This window comes from Pseudogymnoascus destructans (genome assembly GCF_001641265.1).
Source record: "Pseudogymnoascus destructans isolate 20631-21 unplaced genomic scaffold scaffold_53, whole genome shotgun sequence".
Lineage (NCBI taxonomy): Eukaryota > Fungi > Ascomycota > Leotiomycetes > Thelebolales > Thelebolaceae > Pseudogymnoascus > Pseudogymnoascus destructans.
Window position 1 is genome coordinate 1 of NW_020167570.1, and position 20,915 is coordinate 20,915.

At 47.9% G+C, this 20,915-nt stretch overlaps 7 protein-coding genes across 7 annotated transcripts; 4 read left to right on the forward strand and 3 right to left on the reverse strand.

The window, feature by feature from the left end:
- Nucleotides 1-1,515: 1,515 nt before the first annotated feature.
- On the forward strand, nucleotides 1,516-4,096 carry VC83_09484 (uncharacterized protein). The gene is made up of 2 exons (XM_024472898.1): nucleotides 1,516-1,583; nucleotides 1,755-4,096. The coding sequence occupies exons 1-2, from the start codon at nucleotides 1,542-1,544 to the stop codon at nucleotides 3,489-3,491; spliced, it is 1,779 nt and encodes a 592-aa protein (XP_024319543.1). The 5' UTR covers nucleotides 1,516-1,541; the 3' UTR covers nucleotides 3,492-4,096.
- A 147-nt stretch (nucleotides 4,097-4,243) lies between these two features.
- VC83_09485 (uncharacterized protein) lies at nucleotides 4,244-4,777 on the forward strand (the record flags this gene model as incomplete). The annotated part of the gene is made up of 1 exon (XM_024472899.1): nucleotides 4,244-4,777. The coding sequence occupies one exon, from the start codon at nucleotides 4,244-4,246 to the stop codon at nucleotides 4,775-4,777; it is 534 nt and encodes a 177-aa protein (XP_024319544.1).
- A 79-nt stretch (nucleotides 4,778-4,856) lies between these two features.
- On the forward strand, nucleotides 4,857-6,073 carry VC83_09486 (uncharacterized protein). The gene has a single exon (XM_024472900.1). It carries the CDS (start codon nucleotides 4,873-4,875, stop codon nucleotides 5,563-5,565), a length of 693 nt encoding a protein of 230 aa, XP_024319541.1. The 5' UTR covers nucleotides 4,857-4,872; the 3' UTR covers nucleotides 5,566-6,073.
- Nucleotides 6,074-7,954: 1,881 nt separating this feature from the next.
- On the reverse strand, nucleotides 7,955-9,583 carry VC83_09487 (uncharacterized protein; the record flags this gene model as incomplete). The annotated part of the gene is made up of 6 exons (XM_024472901.1): nucleotides 9,277-9,583; nucleotides 8,830-8,878; nucleotides 8,650-8,780; nucleotides 8,460-8,557; nucleotides 8,269-8,408; nucleotides 7,955-8,057 (listed from the first exon to the last, which is right to left on the reverse strand). Exons 1-6 carry the CDS (start codon nucleotides 9,443-9,445, stop codon nucleotides 7,955-7,957), a joined length of 690 nt encoding a protein of 229 aa, XP_024319542.1. The 5' UTR covers nucleotides 9,446-9,583.
- A 4,589-nt stretch (nucleotides 9,584-14,172) lies between these two features.
- On the reverse strand, nucleotides 14,173-14,568 carry VC83_09488 (uncharacterized protein; the record flags this gene model as incomplete). Its single annotated transcript, XM_024472902.1, has 1 exon — nucleotides 14,173-14,568. The coding sequence occupies one exon, from the start codon at nucleotides 14,566-14,568 to the stop codon at nucleotides 14,173-14,175; it is 396 nt and encodes a 131-aa protein (XP_024319538.1).
- A 126-nt stretch (nucleotides 14,569-14,694) lies between these two features.
- On the reverse strand, nucleotides 14,695-16,115 carry VC83_09489 (uncharacterized protein; the record flags this gene model as incomplete). The annotated part of the gene is made up of 3 exons (XM_024472903.1): nucleotides 14,695-15,185; nucleotides 15,250-15,452; nucleotides 15,507-16,115. The coding sequence occupies 3 exons, from the start codon at nucleotides 16,113-16,115 to the stop codon at nucleotides 15,143-15,145; spliced, it is 855 nt and encodes a 284-aa protein (XP_024319539.1). The 3' UTR covers nucleotides 14,695-15,142.
- On the forward strand, nucleotides 15,666-20,171 carry VC83_09490 (uncharacterized protein). Its single transcript, XM_024472904.1, has 5 exons — nucleotides 15,666-16,855; nucleotides 16,942-18,640; nucleotides 18,688-19,259; nucleotides 19,307-19,428; nucleotides 19,476-20,171. Exons 1-5 carry the CDS (start codon nucleotides 16,509-16,511, stop codon nucleotides 19,868-19,870), a joined length of 3,135 nt encoding a protein of 1,044 aa, XP_024319540.1. The 5' UTR covers nucleotides 15,666-16,508; the 3' UTR covers nucleotides 19,871-20,171.
- The last annotated feature ends 744 nt before the right edge of the window (nucleotides 20,172-20,915 follow it).

Sequence of the window (20,915 nt, forward strand, 5' to 3'; positions counted from 1 at the left end):
TCTTCTTATACTGAAATCCAAACTCAGTTAACAGAGGCTGAGCTGTTCCAGTCAGAGCTTGTACAAATTACTACTATTATGACTGAGCAACGACAGCGGAAGGTTAGAAGTCGGAAATCTATTCAAAAAGGTGGTGCTATTACAGTTGAACATGCACGGCAAAGGATTTATGAGAAGAAGGTAAAGGAGCAACTTTTAGAAGAAGCACGGGAGAAAAGAGAGAGAACACGCATGGTGAACGTTGAGCGTAAGATGCAGCTCCGTGCTGGCATCGATGCACGGAAGGCAGAACGTACACGGAAAAAGGACCATGAATTTCAAAAAAGTAACCCAGACACGGAGCCACCAATTGGCTTACGTACAGAAATCATTGACCCGGACGTTACACAGAAGAAACGTGAGGAGGAGGAGGAGGCGGACCGACTGTTAGCCATCGAGGAGAGTGGGTACGTGAACTTTGCAGGCTTGGACTACGACATGATTCACGATGCAAGTGACGGTGGCTGTGATGATCAATCACTGCCTGACAATATTGATCCAAATCTTTTTTAATTATTTAATTCTATAACTTATATATATTTACAGCATTGTTACGTTGTCAGTCGTGTTCATGGTCGGTCGTGTCGCGTCGCGAGTCCGCTCCCGAAGTGTCCCACAATCGCTTTCGCGTCCCAGTTCGCTTTCGCCAACCGCCTCCAGGCGGTGGTTTGAGAACCAACGATTATACAGTCAACTCCCGTTAAGTCGATACAATTGGTGACACGTGTAAATATCGTAAAAGTGAAAATATCGTTATATTGAAATGCCAAGTATTATGTAATCCACCTATCTAATGTCTCCTAAACAGTCCGTCCGTATGGATAGTACACATCTTTGTAGGGAGATTTGCCGTACTCATTAGGCTCTTAAATCGTACACCCGCACTTAAGCCACAGGCAGTGCAAGCGAGCCAAGTTTTCGAGATGGTACTGTCGCGACAAGCTTTTACAGAACGATAAACTTCTACAATTGTGAGCCCTAGTGTCCATACGGAATTCCGCTTTTTTATCGCCGCCGTCATCACCACGAGAAGCGCGCATGTAATACCCGGCTGAAGCGCGAAGATATATAGAGTGGCGCGGTGAGAGTATGATAACTGGGCGAAGACCTTAATAGCGGCTCAGACGATGGCGGCGGATGGCGGTAACGGCACATCAGAGGCTGGTCTCTATCTCCATTTGCCAGTCTGTACAATTGAGTGTTTCGAGCTCGTACTATATTTGGACTTTCTGGATTACTGAGGCTCGCTGTCCTGTCGCGTTACCTGGTTAAGCGCCCAACAACACCTAGCAATACGGAGATTGCAGCGCCAATGTTTGCACGGCGCTTTCGCAAAGTCCACACTGAAATATGTATTCTGCCAAGCAATATTCCGCTATGGCGTGTGGGTATTGGGCGTGTCAGCGGACTGCTTAAGGCGGGTGTACGCCCTTGTCCTCCGTATGCACGCAGTAGGCAAACCTCGAACTCCAACATATCCAACATAATAAGATTGCTTTTCCATGTTATGTCTTAAAATAGCAGAATCGCACAAGTATCGCCTAGTAAGCCTCATTCTTCCTTTTCCTGCTTTCTCCTCTCTTGCATCCATATTTGTGCGTCATGCTCTTGAAGTTGTAGTGTTGATCGCCAACACTGCCAGTTTCAGAGGTTTCCTACGTTCCTGTTGTCTGTAACACTGGAACATTGTTATCATGTCCTCACATATTTCCAAGGCAATTATAATAGCCATAATTTTCTGCCGGAAATCTGCAGCACTCCCAGGTCAGACTCAAATCATACCTTGGTCATCAAATAGCTATGGTCCAGATGGGCCATGGCAGGCCGTTAATATTCGCATCGGTACACCATTACAGTCCATCGACCTTCTCCCTGGCGGATCTTGGATGTCGAATGTGCTAGCATCTTCACTTTGCGCAACTAGTTCATCATGTATTGCACAATCAGCAGGTGTATACGATAATTCAAGCTCATCAACAAACTTCGAAATTGGGCAAACAGGTTCCATAGAAAACTCAACCTTCTCTCATACTGTTGGAGCTCTACCGACAATATTTGGGTCTGCTCACTGGATGTTCGATACAGCGGCTGTGCCGGTCAGGGAGGGAGCTTCTGGGGATTCGTTCACTGCGATTATTCAAGATTTCGACATGTTAGTTGTTTCAGACGGTCACGAAACACTGCCAGACGGATCGACATATCCCTTAACAATCGGAAAATTAGCCTTGGGAGCACCTGAGTTCAATCAATCATGGAACCATTTCCCTCCGAATCCTCGATGGAACGGCACATTCATAACAAGTAGTATGTTCGGAGAAGGTCGGACTCCATCAAACTCCTATGGAATGCATATTGGCTCTGCAGCCTTTGGGATCCCTGGATCCTTGACTATCGGTGGGTATGACCAAAGTCGAGTCCTTAGCCCAGTCTCGAGTCAACCATATGCTATTGATCACCTGCCAATTGACCTCTTGGATATTGGTATCGGCGTTGAAGATGGAGCGTCGCCTTTCGACTTTTCGTCCCAAGCATGTCTGCTTGCGTCTGGAAACTCGTCAATAAGAAACTCGATGCAAGTAGCAGTGGATGCTACTGTTCCTTATCTTTACTTGCCCCAAAGTACTTGTGATTCTATTACGAAGAATCTTCCAGTGACTTTTCAACCCAAGTATGGGCTTTACTTCTGGAATACAGCCGATCCGCAATATAAGATGATCGTCTCCTCGCCATCATATCTGAGCTTCACATTTCGTCTCAGCAGCTCTGTCTCACAGAATATAACAATCAAGGTCCCCTTTTCTCTTCTCAACCTCACCTTGACATCTCCAATAATAAGCACGCCTACGCTGTATTTTCCTTGCTTCCCTGGACTGGCCCCGCGCGGCATATTTTCTCTGGGCCGTTCATTCCTACAAGCTGCATTTATAGGGGTTAATTGGCAGACAGGTAAAGGAGTCTGGTATCTTGCGCAGGCTCCTGGGCCTAATACTCCGACAACTATAGCTCCGACCGCAATTCAACCTACGGACAACTCAATTATATCTTCTACAACGGACTGGGCGGACACATGGAGTGGGTTTTGGACAATCTTGGATAATCCCACCTCAGCAAACACCAGCACTGTACCCTCCGGCAATACGGCCCAGTCTGGAGGTAAACTCTCAAAAGCGGTGATTGGGAGTATTTGTGCAGCGGCGGCAGCTTGTTTGATCGCAGTCCTCGTCGCAGGGTACCTATTATACAAGCGACGTAAAGGGAAGCCTGCAGAGCCAAATCCTACTTCAGCAGCACATCATCATGTACAGAGCCAGGAAATGTCTCCAGAGAGCGAGAAGTATACAAGCTCTGTGTTTGGGCCGCAAGAGTTATTTACAGAGCGTGCGCCTAGGGAAATGTATGCTCAGACGGGAATGAGCAGTCCAGTGGAGATGTATGCTCCAGTAAGAAGATAATAAGTTGTCCAATAATAAGTGCGAAGCGCATATTTGGCTGCGATGAAATGCAGTTGCAGATAAATATATATCTATAATTATTTATCAACAGCGTTCATTTGACCATAGCTGCCCTGTAGCACAGAGGGATATAAGTCTTACCCTATGTCCGCCATTGACTGGACAACCTTACCTTTTCGCTTGTGTCTCTGCCACTTACAGGGACTTGTTTGTGTATGTGGAAAACGTCACCGACATTTAAGTTGTTGAGGAGTTGTACGTCGTACTATCTTCAGCCGCAAGTCTCGATTGAGCTAAAGCGGGATGCATTGATACAAGGTGAATCCCCAGTCCATCTGATAGACACCATGTACCTCATCGATTATTTTCTTGAACCTCAGCCTCTACAAATTGAGCATTTCTTTGAGGCTGTTCGCATATATTTCGTAGTCCGTACCAAGACAGGCGCTTGTGAACTAGCTCTCGGCCTCGGATTTGCGGAAAGGGGGAGAGTGGGCGGGGAGGACCGGAACGGGAGCCGGCGAAGCGACGTGCTTCACAGCCCGATGTGGTCCCCACAAAGCAAAGCGTGCGCCACGCTGCATATCCTCGCGGCAAACAAAACACAAAAACACAGGCGACAGGGCGATGATGCACCACCAACAACACAGAATGTATCAGTCCACGCTCATTCCTTTTCTTTATCGTCTTTGAGTTATTTGCGAACGTCTTGATGTTTATTACTGCCGATTTGTTTTAGATATCCAACAGCCATGATCCAGCTGCCTCGAGGTGTTCGTCGAATACATATCGCCCTTGTCTCCTGGCTGCTTATTGCAGTTTGGATTTGGCTCGCATTTGATCAGCTATACTATTTTCTTGATCGCACTCCTTGGAACATATTCTCAAGCGAACCTCACTCTTTCCTACGAAATCCGACTACTAGCGATGCCTTCGACTTTGCGCCGATCGAATCCGAGGCAATCAAGAGCATCTGCGCGGATACAGAATGGAAGGAAAACATCGTGTTCACCTGCAACGACAGTGTGGGAGGCATTGGCAACATCCGCAACTCGATCTTGAATTGCGTTCGCTACTCCATTTTGGCAGGAGGTTCCCTCGTGGAGCCCAAGATCGTGCTCCGCAACGAGTCAGACACTGCAGCAATACGCACAGGGATAGGGGCTGAGTTCGAATATATGTTTGATCGGCAGCACTTTCGCGAGTCCCTCATGCTCTCCTGCCCGGGCTTCGTCTATACGATACAGTTGAGGATATCAAAGGGAAGACATTCCACGAGCCGATAGCACTGCACCCCGAGTCGCTCGCACCTGATGAAAAATTGGAACCTGAAAAATGGAGGGGTCTATTCTATAACTGGCTTGGGGAACATATCAGTGATATGTTTGACAACACTGTGGTCATCAAACTTGAGAGATCGTACTTGTCATATCCTATATACACCGACGGCGATGGCTTTGCGACGAGTTTTGGGAAGATCCTCAAATTCCGCGCTGACATCAGCATTCTAGCGACAAAGACTCTATTAAAGCTTGCTGAGAGATATTCCTATGATATCGATCTTCTTAAACCCATTCTTCCTAATTTCTTCCTTGGTGTTCACCTTCGCACCGAATATGACTCGCAGCAGGGTTGGCCGGTTGGCGACTGGGTATACAGCCGATATGAGACGCAGTCAAGACTATATTTGGAGCAAGCAAATTCCTCGAGCACATCTCATATCTATGTGGCATCTGGGGACCAAGAAGAAGTCGCGAAGTTTAAAGTTGATGCGGCAGCATCTAATATCACAGTCACGACGAAGTTTGATTTACTGGACGAAACGGACAAAGCGACGCTAAAGATGTTGTCTTGGGATCAGCAGGGCATGGTGGATTTTCAAGTCATGACAAAAGCATCGGCTTTTGGAGGCATTGGGCACTCGAGTTTTGCGTGGAATATCGCTTTACTTAGGCATAAGTATGCCGAGAGGAAGGACCACTTGAGCGGGCCCCAGCTATTAAGTGATGAGCTGAGCCAGATCTATGGGAAACCTTACCAATACCCAGAGTACGCGAGATGTTTATGGCCTTAAAATGTTGGGAATCTATAGAAATCAAGGGTCTTGGACGAACTGTGCTACGGAATTTAAACCCAGTAAGCCCAACACGAAGTTGTTATGGATTCATCAGTCTTCCGATGTGCGTGTCACTTGGATACAGGCAGCGTATAGAGAATATGGTATATATAATATTGCAGTATTTCATTCAGATCCAGCCGCCTACAGTCTGGGTTATTTCATGAAATGAGGACTTGGCGATTAGTTATATAGACTAGTAGATAATGCAATAATTTTCTTGCCTGATTAGATTGTTACTGGTTGAGGGCGCCGCTGTGCACCTGCAACCTTTGGAGCTAGATGCAGTAGTTTCCTGAGGTAGTAAATATATTACCCGTACTGAGAGAAGCTCAGTTGGTGATTATAAGCTGGTTTAAATACATGGAGCCGATGGGGCTGATGTGTTGGCAGGCACGCAGGCTTCCTTTCAAAACAGAGAAGCCGAATGCTGTTGAGCATGTAGGCTTCCATTCAAACAGAGAAGGCAAACGTAGGTTCCAGAGTCTCCTAAACCAACAGATGCTCCGAACCACTTATTAGCCTTGAGTTACGCGTCCTCGTATCGACATCCAACTCTTTTCTAGGCAACTGAGCTCTAAAATGTCGCTGCTTTTCCAAGATCAAGAAAGGAGGAATCAGGAAATGGTAAACCAGCATTCGGGGACCTTAAGACGAGCTGGCATCGATGGGTTAATACCACTAAATCACTGTGCCGGATTCTTGTTATTCAATAACCGTATTCCGTTCTATGTTAGCGGGCCCGGCTGCTTTTACCACCACGTTTTTCGGTTTTCACGACCGCTTCTTGTTTCTCGTTCCCCATTTCTGCAGCATCCAACACAACATTTAGTTTCTGGTTTCTAGTCCCTGGACTGTTGGGCGTCCCTGGTGGGTTTCCGATTCTGGGATTTATCGCAAGATCTCGAAGTGCTCATTCATTACCTGTGGGTAGGCTGCGCACTACTCGCTCAATACTCGGCTCACTCGCTCAGTGGGTTACTCAGCTGGGTGAGTAGCTGAACCTTTTACTCGACTCGGTGAGTGAGGTCAATACTCAGTTACTCTGTAAAAACCCGGTGAGTACTCGGCTATCACGTGTAAGATTTATGCATCATGTGAACAGTCCCTCATACGATTAATACTGTTTTATGGTTAAGTTAAAGTATTACATCTATTAGCATCACTCTCGCCATCTCTAGTAAGCTGTGAGAACGAATCATGTATATTCCTCTATCTAAGTACCATGATTATCAGAAGATTATTAGAACGCTATTATCTATTATATATGCTTAAGAACATCCCTCCACCTTGCTTGATGAGGCCGGCCAGACCTACTAATACCTAAAGTATTTATAGGGTCTTGATGAGGATCCTCGACTGAGCGGAACGAGCTATGAGTCAAGATAACTGTGTATAGAACTTGTTCATAAAATGTCTCTTGTGTGAGAATATGATCTTATTATAGGTATTAACCTACATAATTCTGGTAATAATCTGGTAATCCTTACTTGTTGAGGTTGCATTTGATTGATTCGCATTTGATAGAGACTATCCTTCCCATCTGTGACTTCTTTTTGCAAATGTCTGATGCAAGATGTGTTGCCATAGACTTTGGGCCAGCAGACTTGATTGCAGGATGCGTAAGGGCCTTCGAACAATAAGTACAAATAACACATGGTTCTCCAGAAAGCCAGTCTGCTCCTTGGTGATAACTTCTCCAGTATTGAGAACTCCAGTTGGTTGAATCCCATGCAATCTTCATCAGGAGTTTTGTAGTATGATCTGAGTGTTGTTCATACCATCGTGATAGCTTCCACCACTCAATGAATATATCGTGTGTATCCTTAGTCCATTTGACGAATTGGTTTAACTTGCCAATATATTCAAGGCCTGCAGGGACTTTGTAAGGATGCCTGTCCCTCAGTGATGGAAAGGATCTGAGTCGGGCAGGTTATGGTCACATGATAAGAGTTAAGGCAGGTTAGCTGAGTCGGACCCGTTTCGGGTACTTAAGGAGATTGACCCAACGGGGGTTCCTCTCTTCATCTTTTTTGTATCCTTCATAGTAGACCTATAGGATAGCATCCGTTTAGCCTCTGACTCGCACTCTCATATGCTATTACTGTGAGCTGGGTGCCCTGTGTCCTTACAGACTTGATTTAATGAGGATAGTCGTTGAGAAGACGGAAAAGAGTCTGAGAATACTGTCAGAATCAAACAACTCTGAGTATTGAGATGGCATTTGGCAAATTGCTCGATTATCAGAAGGTTACCAGAAGTCTGGCTACGATGAAGTACTTAAATACCTGGTTTTCCAACGCGAAAGGTACTCCAGCGCTATAACTTTAGCAACTCAAGTTCTCCTCTACTCTAGCTCCAGGAACAACATATCCTGTGCAGCTGATACCTTAGCCCACTTTTCCTTATCAAACTTCTTAGAGTAGACAAGTAAGAACGCCTCTTTGAAGCTAGAACTATGAGTGGATATTTGCAACCATCCATTGTCGACAAGATTGTAAGACTTTGGATACCACTGCACAGGTCCTGGTAATTAGGCCCACTTTCCAAACTGCCTGCTCGTACAAACAGAAATATTTATGTGGTGGGATAACCTCGTGAAAAGTGCTATAATAAACAATTAGTATTGCCAGAAGATTGCTAGGATGATCAGAGACGTACCCTTCCTCTACATCAATCCACGGCATATACTCAAAGAGACGCTCAGGCTTCTTTCTCAGCTTTCCAGCCTTTCTCGTATATGAGTGGATACAGCTATCCCAGAAATGTTGCCACTTGCGGAAATTGAACTCTTCATGGGCCTATCAACTATTAGTATCACCAGAAGATTACCAGATTATGAGGTAGCATACATCAATGTGTGCTTGAGTTAAGAGAGCCTGGGTGCTAGTGATCTCTTCATCGGAAAGCTCATCTGGTAGAACAGCCTCGTCATTTAAAATATCTCGCGCTGTAACATAAGCTCCAACTCCAAATCGTCTCCAACCTCAGTATCCTCTCATTCGCTGTTATGATTGTCATCGATTGGAATACTTGAGATACCCTCAAATGCAGCAAGCTCAGACAGAAGTTGTTTGGGCGGAGTAGATGGTGGGGCTTGTGGAGAAGAAGAGGCGCTAATATTCTTGACTTTCTGATTCGCAATGCAAGATGCATGGGTACCCTTCTCAGTCCTGTTTATAGTTAGATTGAGGCTACCAGAGATTACCAGAAGGAACTTACCGAACACAAATACGCTCAACCTTCAATTCATTCTGTAGACGTGTCTTGTCTTCAGTAGAGGCAGCGATATACTTTGTGTAATGACACAGGGCACCCAGCTCACAGTAATAGCATATGAGAGTGCGAGTTGGAGGCTAAAAGGATGCTATCCTATAGGTCTACTACGAAGGATACAAAAAAGATGAAGGGGGAACCCCGTTAAGTTTGTTTCCTTAAGTACCCGAAACGGGCCCGACTCGGTTATCCCAACCCTAGCCCTGAACCTTCCACCGCAACAGGTCCGCATCGACCCTGAACCCTACACCCTTACTGTCCCCCACTATAGTGTAACTCGCTATGTCCTCCTCTACTGGTCCGAAACCACACCGAGTCGGATTTCATGCTTGTGGTGACCGTAACAGCTCTGAGGCGGGTTCTTCGAGTATCTAGGTAAGGAGGCATCCTTACACTTTGCAGACTTATATAACTTCTTTAAGTAGTAGCTCAGATCAGCATGGTCAGCCTTGAGTGCTAAGTGAACAGCCTTCTCATCTTCAGTAAGGTTGGAGACGCAGTTGCGAGCTTTGATAGTATTCGCATTAGTGGAGAGTTCTTCATGTGCCTTGAGTTTCGCCATACTAACTAAACACGTGATTAGCAGAGATCTCCAGAAGTTCTGGCTATAGAATCAAGATAATAAACTTAGTTGAAGTCCTAGTGAAGAGGTAAAGGCTCAAAAGGGAAGAAGAATGTGTAGATCGGAGAGTAACCAAGGAAGGTGGTTCTAAGGTCATGGTTATTTTAAAGTTGCAAACAAAAATATTTGTGAAGGAATATTCACCTACAAAGAATTACTGTTCCAAAAACAACACCACAATGCGCACCTTCATATAAAACACATACCTTTCAACCTCTACCTCTTTACTATACTCTTCTTCTGCAATATTCTTTCTACAAACTCACTGTAAGTACACATATCTTTTGATCTACTTCTTTATCTTGTGTTTACTTTACTAACTCACCTTGATATTAGCAAATGACTCGTACCAAGCAAACTGCTAGGAGATCAACTGGCGGCATAGCACCAAGGATGCCACTTGGATTACGGGATGGCTCTGGGCTTGGCGGAAAGGGACAGGAAAAGGCTGTGGGCACAGCAAGAAAAGCTCCAGTTTGCTCATCTCAAGCTAGCAACAATCATGCTCAGAAGGCCACGCGCTGCACAAAGTCTAGTAAGAGGATTACCAGAGGATTACCAGAGGATTACCAGAACTCTCTAATAAACATATAGGCACCAAGGCTCTCCGCGATATCAGAAGACAGCAACTTGATACTAGCTCCCATTCCAGCGTCTTGTTAGGGAAATCACAGAAGACTTCAAGTCCAATCTTCGCTTCCAGCAATCTGCTATCCTAGCTCTTTAGGAAGCTGCTGAATGCTTCCTCATTCGAGAATTTGAGAGTATGATGTTTAAACATAGTGACAGGGACATACTAACAGTTATAGTGACAAACCTCCTCGCTATTCATGCGAAGAGAGTGACAATTCAGGCAAAGGGTATGATATTGGTTCGGCGTTTGCAGGATATGATGTTTAAGCTGTGGGCTTAATCGATGGAAATGTCTCTCACCCAGGAATGAAGGTCAGATGAGTTCTGGCAACCATCTGGTAACCTGGTACCTAAAGGCCAAAGGTTATAGTGTGGAATAGGACATCAACAATATGGGAATGGAGTTGGAGTTATGGCGTCTTGATCAATGAAGTCGCACCCCGTTTTTAACATAAGTAATGGCTAATCAAACACGTGATATAACTGAGTTGCCAAGACCCATACTAGGTACTCAGCAAGTGAGTAATCCTCATTCAACAATACTCGGGACATGAGCGAGTAACTCAGCTGGGTGAGTAAAAATTCTACTACTCGACTCGTGAGTACCCAGTGCGCAGCCTACCTGTGGGTAGAGGATAAGCAGAGTTTCCGACAGCTCGACCGCGTTAAGCTGCACCCTTTCTTCTATGCCTTGCGTATAGTGTAGCTCGGCCAGGTGCTGTCGTTGTATCAGATGCATATTGAAATATCAATGAGGCTATAACTTATAGAGTTAGTATACATGGACCCTTTACTACATACGATTGATTGCTGACTCGTTTGAGGATTTGAACTTCCACCTATCATGATGTAGAAGGCAGTCCACCCTAGATGAGCCTCACAATTACCTTCAAACTTATGAAGGGGGATAGAGATAAGGAGGATGAATTGTGAGTACCCATGGACCATAGGCTGCCTTAAACGGAGCTGACATAACTTAGCTTATAATAACGCTCTAGGAGGACCGCGTCTATCCACACTTATGCCTAATTTTGGTTTTCCTCACCTTGGCATACGAACGCGATGCGTTTGATATCAAGCCAGAAGAGCTCTTTTGCGCTATGTTAGATCGTAGTGTTGTAGAAGTCCCTTTCAAAGACACGTTCTTAGATACTCCCCTTTTTTGAGCAGCGGATGAGACGGCAGCATGGACATACGCCGCTTCTTACCGTGCCCTGACAGAGCTTGCATACTGTGCTGGATATAGATGTCAGGTTACTTCATACGCTATTAGGTGCAGAGCTTCAAATATTCTAGAAAGTAGGTAATTTTTACAGCAAGGCCAGGACTTATGCTGACCTTGTCGCAGAGTCTGCTACATGGGCAGAAACAGGCCTCCTAATGGGTCATAAGACTCCGAAGGTGTTACAAGCACTTACCTGAACAGACACGTTGGCGTTGAATTGCAAGGCCTGTTCCACAAAGGACCTGCAAAGACTGATCGTCTACAGCCGTTACGTAGTGTAACGGGTGCCGCCGTTACAGTACATGTGGTATATAAAGCATGTTACATGTATTCCGGGCGAGCCGGAATACTGTAGTCTTTTTGGCTCAGTGGGATGTAGCGCGAGCGTAACCGTACATCGTTACAAGAGTATTCCGGCTCACCGGTCAATGGGTTTTGATTGGCTCGCTAGTTGGGTGGGCTAAGCGAGCAATCAGTGTAATTCCTTACCTGGCTGACAAGGGGGCATCCTTGGGGGCTTAAGCTATTATATACACACCTTAACATCCTGAGTTGTAATGGGCCTAGAAGCAAGTACGAGATGATATGCTAGAAGCCTCTACATCCATGCCGGGACGTCACGGATTTTAACAGGGGGGTGGTTGCACCACAATTCAAAGTTGGTGATCAAGTCTTTTTGTCTAGAAGACATATCAAAACTACTAGACCTTCAGACAAACTTGATACTAAAAGACTTGGACCTTTTAAGATCACAAGGACTATTGGCAAGAAAGCTTTCGAGCTCGCATTGCCACCTACTTGGACTATCCATAATGTCTTCCATGCATCTTGTCATGACACTCCTTCGATATTTGTGTCATGACCCTTCGATTCACTTTAGTCTCTAGTACTTATTTCACTATGTCATTCGCTTCACCTGCTTCGCTCACTTCGCTCACTTCGCTTCACTTGCTGACCTAGATCAGCCCAAAATGACTACTGGCTTAGGCTCTCTTCTTATTGGCTCGCTTCACTAGGGCTCGCTTAATTAGGGTTCGGTTAATTAGTGCCTTCGCTTATTTGGCACTAGGGATTTTTACTGTTATATAAGCACTCATTGCTCATGTCTCTTATTGATCTTTAGCTAGCAAATTATACACTACTTGGCCTTCTTGCAATTCCTCCTGCTTCGACTTACTTTGCATTCCCTTACTTCGAGTCGAACCACTTGGCCAACCTGTTAGTCTCACCACTTGAACCCTGTGGTATAAAGTATATGCTTTGGAGCCTCAACTACTATACCTTGTCCTACTGCTTTGAGTATTGAAGTCTTCACATTATACTTCGGATACTTCTGGAGACTCGGTCAGCTTCAGTTCGAACTGTCCTTACACTTTGCTAGCTCAAAGTTCCAGCTTCAAATCACATACTCTATATCTTCTTCAACTTCGACATCTCCTACCTTCAGAAACATGAACCAAGAGAATCAACCCCAATACTCTGCTGCTGAGCAAGAGATTCTCAGGCTTCAGAATATGGTGCAAACTATGGGAGCCACACTTCAAAAAATACAGTCCCATCAGCAAACCACTTTCACCTCTTCAGAAACCCCTACAACAGTTCAACCTTCGGAACCAAAGGCTAATCAACCTGACACCTTTTCTGGCACTAGAAATAAAGTGACTTCATTCCTGAGCCAACTGGATATCTACTATACACTTCAACCTTCGCAATTCTCTTCAGATAGAGATAAAATCTTCTTTGCAGCCTCTTTCCTTCGAGACTCGGCCTTTCACTGGTTCGAACCTCAACTTCGAATTCTCACAGAACATGCTTATGGACCCTTAGAGGAACTGCCTGGAAATGTGGTTACAACTTACCTTGAATTTCGCACTTCGCTTCGAGCTACCTTTGGTGACATTGATGAAGTTGCAACTGCTGAGAGGCAACTCAAAGCCCTTCAACAAACAACTTCAGCTTCATTCTACACTACTGAGTTTCAAAGGATAGTCTCTCACCTCCAATGGGACAAAGTGTAACGCTGACTTCTAAACGATAGAAGACACAGAGGTTCTCTTGCGTAAAGGTTTACTTATCAGAGGAGGCAGGTGATCAGACACAAAGGCTTCAAGTAACACGTTACTAGTATATAACAAATACTGTATTGAGTTGAGCACGAAGCTCCTATCTAAGGAAATACTATCTACTTATATAGTGGCGTCGTGCCTAGTGGACTCTTGGGAACTCACTCGAGTCCTCGGAGTCCTGGACTCTTAGGATTCTTCTCATCATCCTGCGAGTCCGTCACGTGCCTAGTGGACTCCTGGGAACTCACTCGAGTCCTCGGAGTCCTGGACTCTTAGGACTCTTCTCATCATCCTGCGAGTCCGTCACGTGATACTTTCGGAACTACTATTCCCCGCTGCCCCTCCAGGTACCAGGCCCGGTCTCATGCGACCTCCCTCCTTCCTGTCCTGTAGTTGGCCAGCCTTCTTGTTCCGTCGTAACAGCAGACCACAACCAAATGGTTCGCATCATATGTAAACTCGCTCATCATGGCGACCACAATGCTCCTGCAGCCCTAGTACACGAGGTATAGGATGCCCTCTATCACGCAAAGTATATAAGCTGATTTTTAATCGTGCGTGACACTGTGCAGAGGATGTAGCCCATGCACCGGGAAATCGACGCCGCAGGGGGAGACCCGCTTTTCGCAAAAATTCAGCCAACCGCAATCGCGTAAATCCACGCGGCGGCGGCAGCGTGGATTGGCATAAGTGGTAGTAGCTAGTGGTTCAAGGCGGAAGGCGAGCTCACAGCTCGTAATGAATTAGTTATGTTCGTGGACGTTCTTCCCTCGGTATTCAGGGATCGCCCTCGACCTCAGGCTTCGTGGTACCCCAGCATGCAAAGTAGAGCTTACAGTAGTCGTAACGCTTCGCTCATCCGACCTAAGAGTGTGGGCAGAAGCCTCCTCTACGCGCTCTAGGCGTTCCTGTAGTCGACGGATTTGCTCGCCCGCCTCTCTCAGCTCAAGTTCTCGCTGTAACTCAGCTTCGAGGGCGAGGGACGTAGCAAGCTGGGCTTCTGCTCCAGGGGAGCTATGAGCCTGGGATAAGGGGCTTGATGCCCCTGACTCCTCAGGTGCGTTCTCAAGCACAGCCACTCCGCTATGCTCATGCTCAAGGCTCGCAGCCGCTTCCCTACGGGTCTGACGTGGCGGCATGGTTTTCCGCTTACTTGACTTCCCCCTCTGGGCTGTTCTTCCCAATTGTAGGAATGGTGGAGCGTTCAGAATGTAAGAGAGCCTTGGCTGAACAGGGCAGTGGGAAGTCACGTTGTAGATAGTTACGTGGTCAAGCTCTCTATTGAAACGAAGACTGAACACTGCCCTTCCGATTAAGGGCCGCGTTCCTACTATATATATTCTATAATTGTAACTACGGCACAACAACCACGGCCTCCATCTTTCTTTCCCACCTCCCTCGATCCACAGAGATGGTAGGCTTCTATAGACCTTAGATACATAAACTGTAAACTAAACACTTCTTGTTCTCCACTTCCCTTTCACAAATACAGACATAGCCACTGCTTGGTCTCTCCAGTGCATGTAATGCAGTCCTGGCTTGGAGACTGGGTGTAAAGCGGTGGTGGACGCCTTGTCTGTGGTCATCTTGCAGATGCGTGTTGTGACAGTCTGTACTCCCTCTGCCCCGAGATGACTGGCGCATACAGTGATACCCGCCTCGAGTATGGCAGCGAAGCAGCACAGCCACATGTCTTCCCAGTACAGTAGGCAATCACATCCTCATAGCCGGGCCGCGCGGATGTTTTAAATCAGACCTACTAAGTCTGAGCTATACAGTCCACATATTCATGAATCTGACAAATGAACAGGGGAATTTACGCTGCTTTCTTCCCCTCCTTCTTATCTTCCGGCGGAGGCGCAGCCTGCTCAACCCACGTCTCGAGCACGAAGGCCCCTGAGTCGACGGATCGGATGGGCGTTGCACGTGGGCCTCGAATAGCTGGTCCCTCGGTGGTGGTGTCTGTTTCCTTGTCTACTGTTTTCTGAAGTGCGGGAGGAGAGGGAACCCAGGGCTGGGGATGCTGGTGGTTAAGCGTTGGTATAGGGGTCACAAAAAGAAAGGGGCTTCAACTCACCCCAATAGGCGGCGTGGCATCGTCGCGCAGCTCCACGATGACGGTGTACGTACACCCCTCAGGTAGCGGAGGCATTTTCTCAGCCGTATATGCGAGCCTGCGTATCGTAGCCCGCAGCTGCTCCTCAATATCCACAATATGGATCTTCACCTCCTCCCCCCCCTCTTTTTCCCTATCCCCCTCTTCCTCCCTCACAGGCATCTCCACACCCTTCCCCTTTCCCCTCACCGGCTCCTCAAACTGCACAAACCGATCCGTCATCGCCACAACCGGCCAAGCCCCAACATCAAACACCCACCGCTCCTGAACCACCGCCTGCCTCCTATCAGCGACGTCATACACGACGAAAGAGATCTTATCCACGCGCCCCTCTGCCATCTCCTTCTCCACGGCTGCCACGACGTCGCTGACCCATTCGCAGACTTTGGGGTGCCGAGACTGGCGGACGGGGTAGTTGTAGGCGCGCGCGGAGATGAAGGAGGTTGGGGGGTAGAGGGCGCGTTCGTAGAGGAGAGTGTGGATTGCGACGGTGAGGAAGGAGGTGAGGGTCCGGAGGAGGGAGGTGTAGGTGTTGAGGATGGGGATGGGTGGTGGGGGCGGGGCAGGCATGGTGGGCGAGATGGACGGTGACGTGTGGTGTTGATGGCCGGAGAGGCTGACCGCCGTATAATTTGGAGTCCCAAGACAGCTTTTGAAGTGCTGTGCTGGAATACAAGGCTTTGAAGTCGCACCGCTTCTTTGTTTCTCAACTTTTCCTGGGACGTTTTTCAACTGGAGCTCTTATCTTATCGTCGCTGATTGGTGGTGTTTACGCGTAGGCACGTGCATCCCCCAAACAACTCCCCCCACGACAATCCGCCAAATCCACGTCGAGTATCCTGAACTCACCTCACCGTCTGCCCATAAAACTCTCACCTCCCCACAACCCCCCTCCGCAACAAACGAACGATATCTCCGATTTATGGGCTCGTAGAATTCACCACCACAGCACTTAAACCTACCATGTCGAATCTCGAAGAGCAGCTCCTACATCTCCTGACGGAAGCGCAGAGCTCCGCCTTGGCACCCCGCCAACAGGCAGAGGCGCACCTGCAGGCGCTGCATAGCAATGAGGCGTTCCCGACGGGCTTGGCTGCCATTGCGGCGCATACCAGTTTGCCGATTAGTACGCGGCAGGCGGCGCTGACCACGCTGAGACTGTTCGCCGAGAAGAATTGGAGCGGAGAAGATGAGGAGACTGAGGGGCCTACGGTTGCTATCTCAGATGATGTTAAGGCGGTGTTGAGGTCGAGGCTGTTAGAGCTTGCCACAAGTGGAGAGGATGAAAGGAGGGTGAGGGGTGCCGCAAGGTATGTTGGACCCCGGATAGTGCGGGGAATAGTGCTGTCGCGGTTTGTTTATTTTAGCACGAGGCTATACTAACGTGGCGGTCTAGTTACGTCGTGAGCAAGATCGCCAGTGTGGATTTCCCAGATCAATGGCCGACGTTGTTACCCACGCTGCTACAAATCATCCCCACCGCTTCTGATGCACAGCTCCACGGCGCCTTGAAGGTGCTCGCGGATCTTGTCGACGACAGCTTAAACGAGGACCAATTCTTCGCGGTGGCGCGAGATGTTATGGGGACGGTCTACAACGTTGCCGTGGATGATAACAGGAAAATGTCCCTGCGAGCATTGGCCGTGGGGGTGTTCCGCGGATGCTTCGATATCATGGATATGGTTAAGGACGAGCACGGAACAGAGGTTAAGGCTTTTGCGGACGAGGTCTTACAATCGTGGTCTCCGTTTTTCCTGCAAGTAATGAAGCTACAATTCCCAGCACGAAGCCAAGCGGCTGGCGAAGAAGGTCTGAACCGGGAACCCGAGAGCTGGCGTGGGGTTGTTGCCCTGAAGCTCCAGGTTGTCAAGACCCTTATGAAGATCCGACAAGTATTTGCCCAGCTACTGCTACCGCAAAGCCCGGTATTATTCACAGCTACTTGGGAAGAGCTTTCCTCGCTGCAGGATACGTTTAAGGACTTGTACATCGACCACGACGATCAGGGGCGATTGGAAGATGCGGATGGTCTCCCGTATACCTTGGACTTTTTAGTTTTGGAGGAGCTTGACTTCTTGCAGTCATGCTTGCGGGCTCCACCCGTCCGGGAGGAATTAGAGACGGCGCTCCAAAATTGCGGTGGTATCTCTAATACGCCGTGGGTTGTGGATGTTATGAAACTTGCCGTTGCATATGCACAGATACCGTCCGAAGAAGAAGGTCTTTGGGACATTGATGTCAACCTTTTCCTTGCGGAAGAAACATCTGTTACTGCTAACTACACAGCCCGCACTGCCTGTGGAGATTTGCTTATCAAGCTGGGCGAATGGCTGCACCAGGGAGCCTTCGAGGGTCTATTGACTTACACGAGAGTTCTATTTGCAAGCCCTGACGCAACATGGAGGACAAGAGAAGCTTCGTTGTACCTCCTCACTCAACTGCTAAACGACTTCCTTGATATTGACAAGCATATTCACGCCGAGACAGCAGCGTCATACCTTGAGTTTATCGAGTACGCCGTCAACCGCCAAGACGAGCCCCTGCTTCGCGCAAGAGGGTATATCGTTGCTGGAGTTCTCATTCAAAGCATTTCAGGCAGTGCATTCCCAACGGTGGCGCTCCTTGACCGTACAATTAAGGCTATACACGAGGATGAGTCCGAAGTTGTAAAGGTCGCTTGCATAAAGGCTATCCAAGGCTTTATCAAAGCCCCTGAAGGAATCCCCTCTGACCGTCAAATCCCAATTGCCGTTGCCATTTCCGAGTTCCTGAATGCGAAGGATTTGACCGAATTGGAGGATTCAGATGACTTATTAGTCACCCTTGTTGAGTCGCTCCGTGCAGCAACACAGCTCGACTACTCCATCGCCATTGCTGCTGGAAGTGGAGTCATTGACCTACTGTTATTAATGGCAAAGCATGGCGCGGCGAGCTTCCAACTTACTGTGTTGGTTAACGAGACGTTCGAGGATATTGTGCAATCTCTGTCTTCACGTGGCGCAGAGGGCTATATCGCGCTTTGCGAGAAGGTGATGCCTTCCTTGACTGGAGCGCTGGATGTTGGAAGCGTAACAGAGGATAATCCTCTTACAACTGTGAGTAACTTTGGTCCCTTTGCACTGACCATACTAACAACCCCCAGCTTGCATGCGAGTTGATCGCCGTCTTGACGGAGAACGGCTCCGAGCCACTACCACCCGGATTCGTTGTTGCAGTCATGCCAAAGCTCAGCCGCCTCTTGCTGAGCACTATCGAAGGAGAGATCCTCCGCCCCGGCTCCGAGGCTCTTAAGTTCATTATAATGCATGATCCGCAGCAGCTCTTTGAGTGGCACGATGAGGCTGGGCGCTCCGGATTGGAGGTTTGTCTCATCATAATTGATCGCCTGCTTGGCCCTACTATGGAGGATAACGCAGCCTCGGAGGTTGGGGGAGTTGCTGCTGAGCTTGTTGAGAAGGCGGGACAGGAGCGTCTTGGCCCATTCCTGCCTCAGCTCCTTCAAGCAGTTGCCTCACGCCTGGCAACTGCTGAGGCAGCGCCTTTCATCCAGTCTCTCATTCTCGTCTTTGCTCGTCTGTCCCTTGTTGGTGCAGCCGATGTGGTCGAGTTCCTGAACCAGATTGAGATCGGAGGACAGAGCGGACTGCAGGTTGTTTTGAGCAAGTGGCTCGAACACTCGGTCAGCTTTGCCGGATACGATGAAATCAGACAAAAGTAAGTACCGGTTCTCTCTCTCAAGAAGTATAATACTAACAAACTAGTGTTATTGCTCTCTCTAAGCTCTACAGCTTGAACGACACCCGCGTCGCACAGACTATGGTAAAGGGTGACCTGATCGTCCCAACCAGCGACAGGATCATGACCCGCTCCCGCGCCAAGAACAGTAAGTCCTCACCCCACCCCGACACGAACGCTTCCTAATAAGGTCAGATCCTGACCAGTACACCATAGTACCCGCGCCATTGAAGATCGTCAAGGTCCTCATCGAAGAGCTCCTCTCCGCCTCTGGCGTCCAGAACGCCGCTACCGCCCTCGCCGTCGCAGACTTCGCAGACGAGGAAGATGATGATGGATGGGAGGATCTGCCTTCCATTTTGGACCTCGGCTCGGGTGCCGCCAAGGCGGACTTGATGGCCTACGCTGAGGGGCTTGGTGGAAGCTTCATGCGCCAGCGCGACGACGAGACGCAGGCTTACCTTACGGACTTCTTCGTGCGCGCTTCGACGGATAATATCGCCGGGTTCAATGAGCTCTACGCTCAGTTGACGGATGAGGAGAAGGCGAAGCTGGAAGAGCTGGCAAAGGGAGCGCAGGCGGCACAGTAAATGTGTGGGCGCGGGTGAAGTGGGGTACATATAAGTCTATATGGTGGAATGGTCCGGGCGGTTGAGGCTGTAGATACTTAGATAGAGATACCAGGTGCGGTGGAGACAGGAGAGTTGGAGCTGTTTTCGCTTCGTTTCAGAAAAGCATAGCGGGGTTCGATTTGGCCATTGCAAGAGCTGCGTGGTGGGATTAATGATGATGAGACTTTGGTAGAATCATAAGTTTATTCTGGTGACATAAGAGGTCTCTATGAATTTGTTGATAGTGATATTTAACATTGCTATCTACTTAATTTCACGGGGGGCATTGAAGTGCTGTTTGAATATTTTATTTTGGCTATGTTAGATATAGTGATTAATTGCTATGCTGAGATGCACAAGCTCTGGGGCGTGAATGGGTATTATAGGACTCCAGGCCAATTGGGTTCACTTGCGCTTGGTGAAACGACATTCATCCTAGAAATAAAATTAGCACAAGCCGCGACAAACAACCCATATTGACATTGGCCTGCAGAAAACATTGAACATATTATCGGGAACAACGTAGCAAAAACCCTACCCCTTATTATGTCGCGGCCGCGGGCGTGGCATCAAGTTGGTGCCAGAAAATTGGTCTGTGCGCAGCACCACACAAAAGATGCTACGAATGGCACCAACTCAAAACTCCACGGCCTACCACTTATTGCACGCTACTTTTTCGGTGAAAAAGTAAAATTAGGGGGCTGTGATTGGTCAGGGTTGGGCTGCGCGCCCCACATTACGGTTTTACTTTTTCGGTGAAAAAGTAAAATGCCTAGATGCGATAGAAAGGGTCGTAATAACGTCCTTATTCAAGTTGACTGTGGTCAACTTGAATAGACTGAAGCAATAGGGTCCAGTTCCCGAACTCTAGATGTTTCACGTCAATCGTGGGTAGTGGTGGTGACAGACGACTCTCAACAAGCACAGCGCACAGCAGTGAATCTGCCAACCATGCGTGCCCCACACTACAGTCAACTTATAATGCCATTGAGTTAATACCGTTCCATTCTTTCTTACCTCATCA

What these genes read in the sequence shown, in the direction of transcription:
- VC83_09484 (XM_024472898.1), top strand. Translation starts at nt 1,542, where the DNA reads ATGTTATGTCTTAAAATAGCAGAATCGCACAAGTATCGCCTA. An exon ending in AATCGCACAAGTATCGCCTA is followed by an intron (nt 1,584 to 1,754) that starts GTAAGCCTCATT and finishes CATATTTCCAAG; the next exon opens with GCAATTATAATAGCCATAAT.
- VC83_09490 (XM_024472904.1), top strand. Translation starts at nt 16,509, where the DNA reads ATGTCGAATCTCGAAGAGCAGCTCCTACATCTCCTGACGGAAGCGCAG. An exon ending in AGGATAATCCTCTTACAACT is followed by an intron (nt 18,641 to 18,687) that starts GTGAGTAACTTT and finishes AACAACCCCCAG; the next exon opens with CTTGCATGCGAGTTGATCGC. An exon ending in TACGATGAAATCAGACAAAA is followed by an intron (nt 19,260 to 19,306) that starts GTAAGTACCGGT and finishes CTAACAAACTAG; the next exon opens with TGTTATTGCTCTCTCTAAGC.
- VC83_09486 (XM_024472900.1), top strand. Translation starts at nt 4,873, where the DNA reads ATGTTTGACAACACTGTGGTCATCAAACTTGAGAGATCGTACTTGTCA.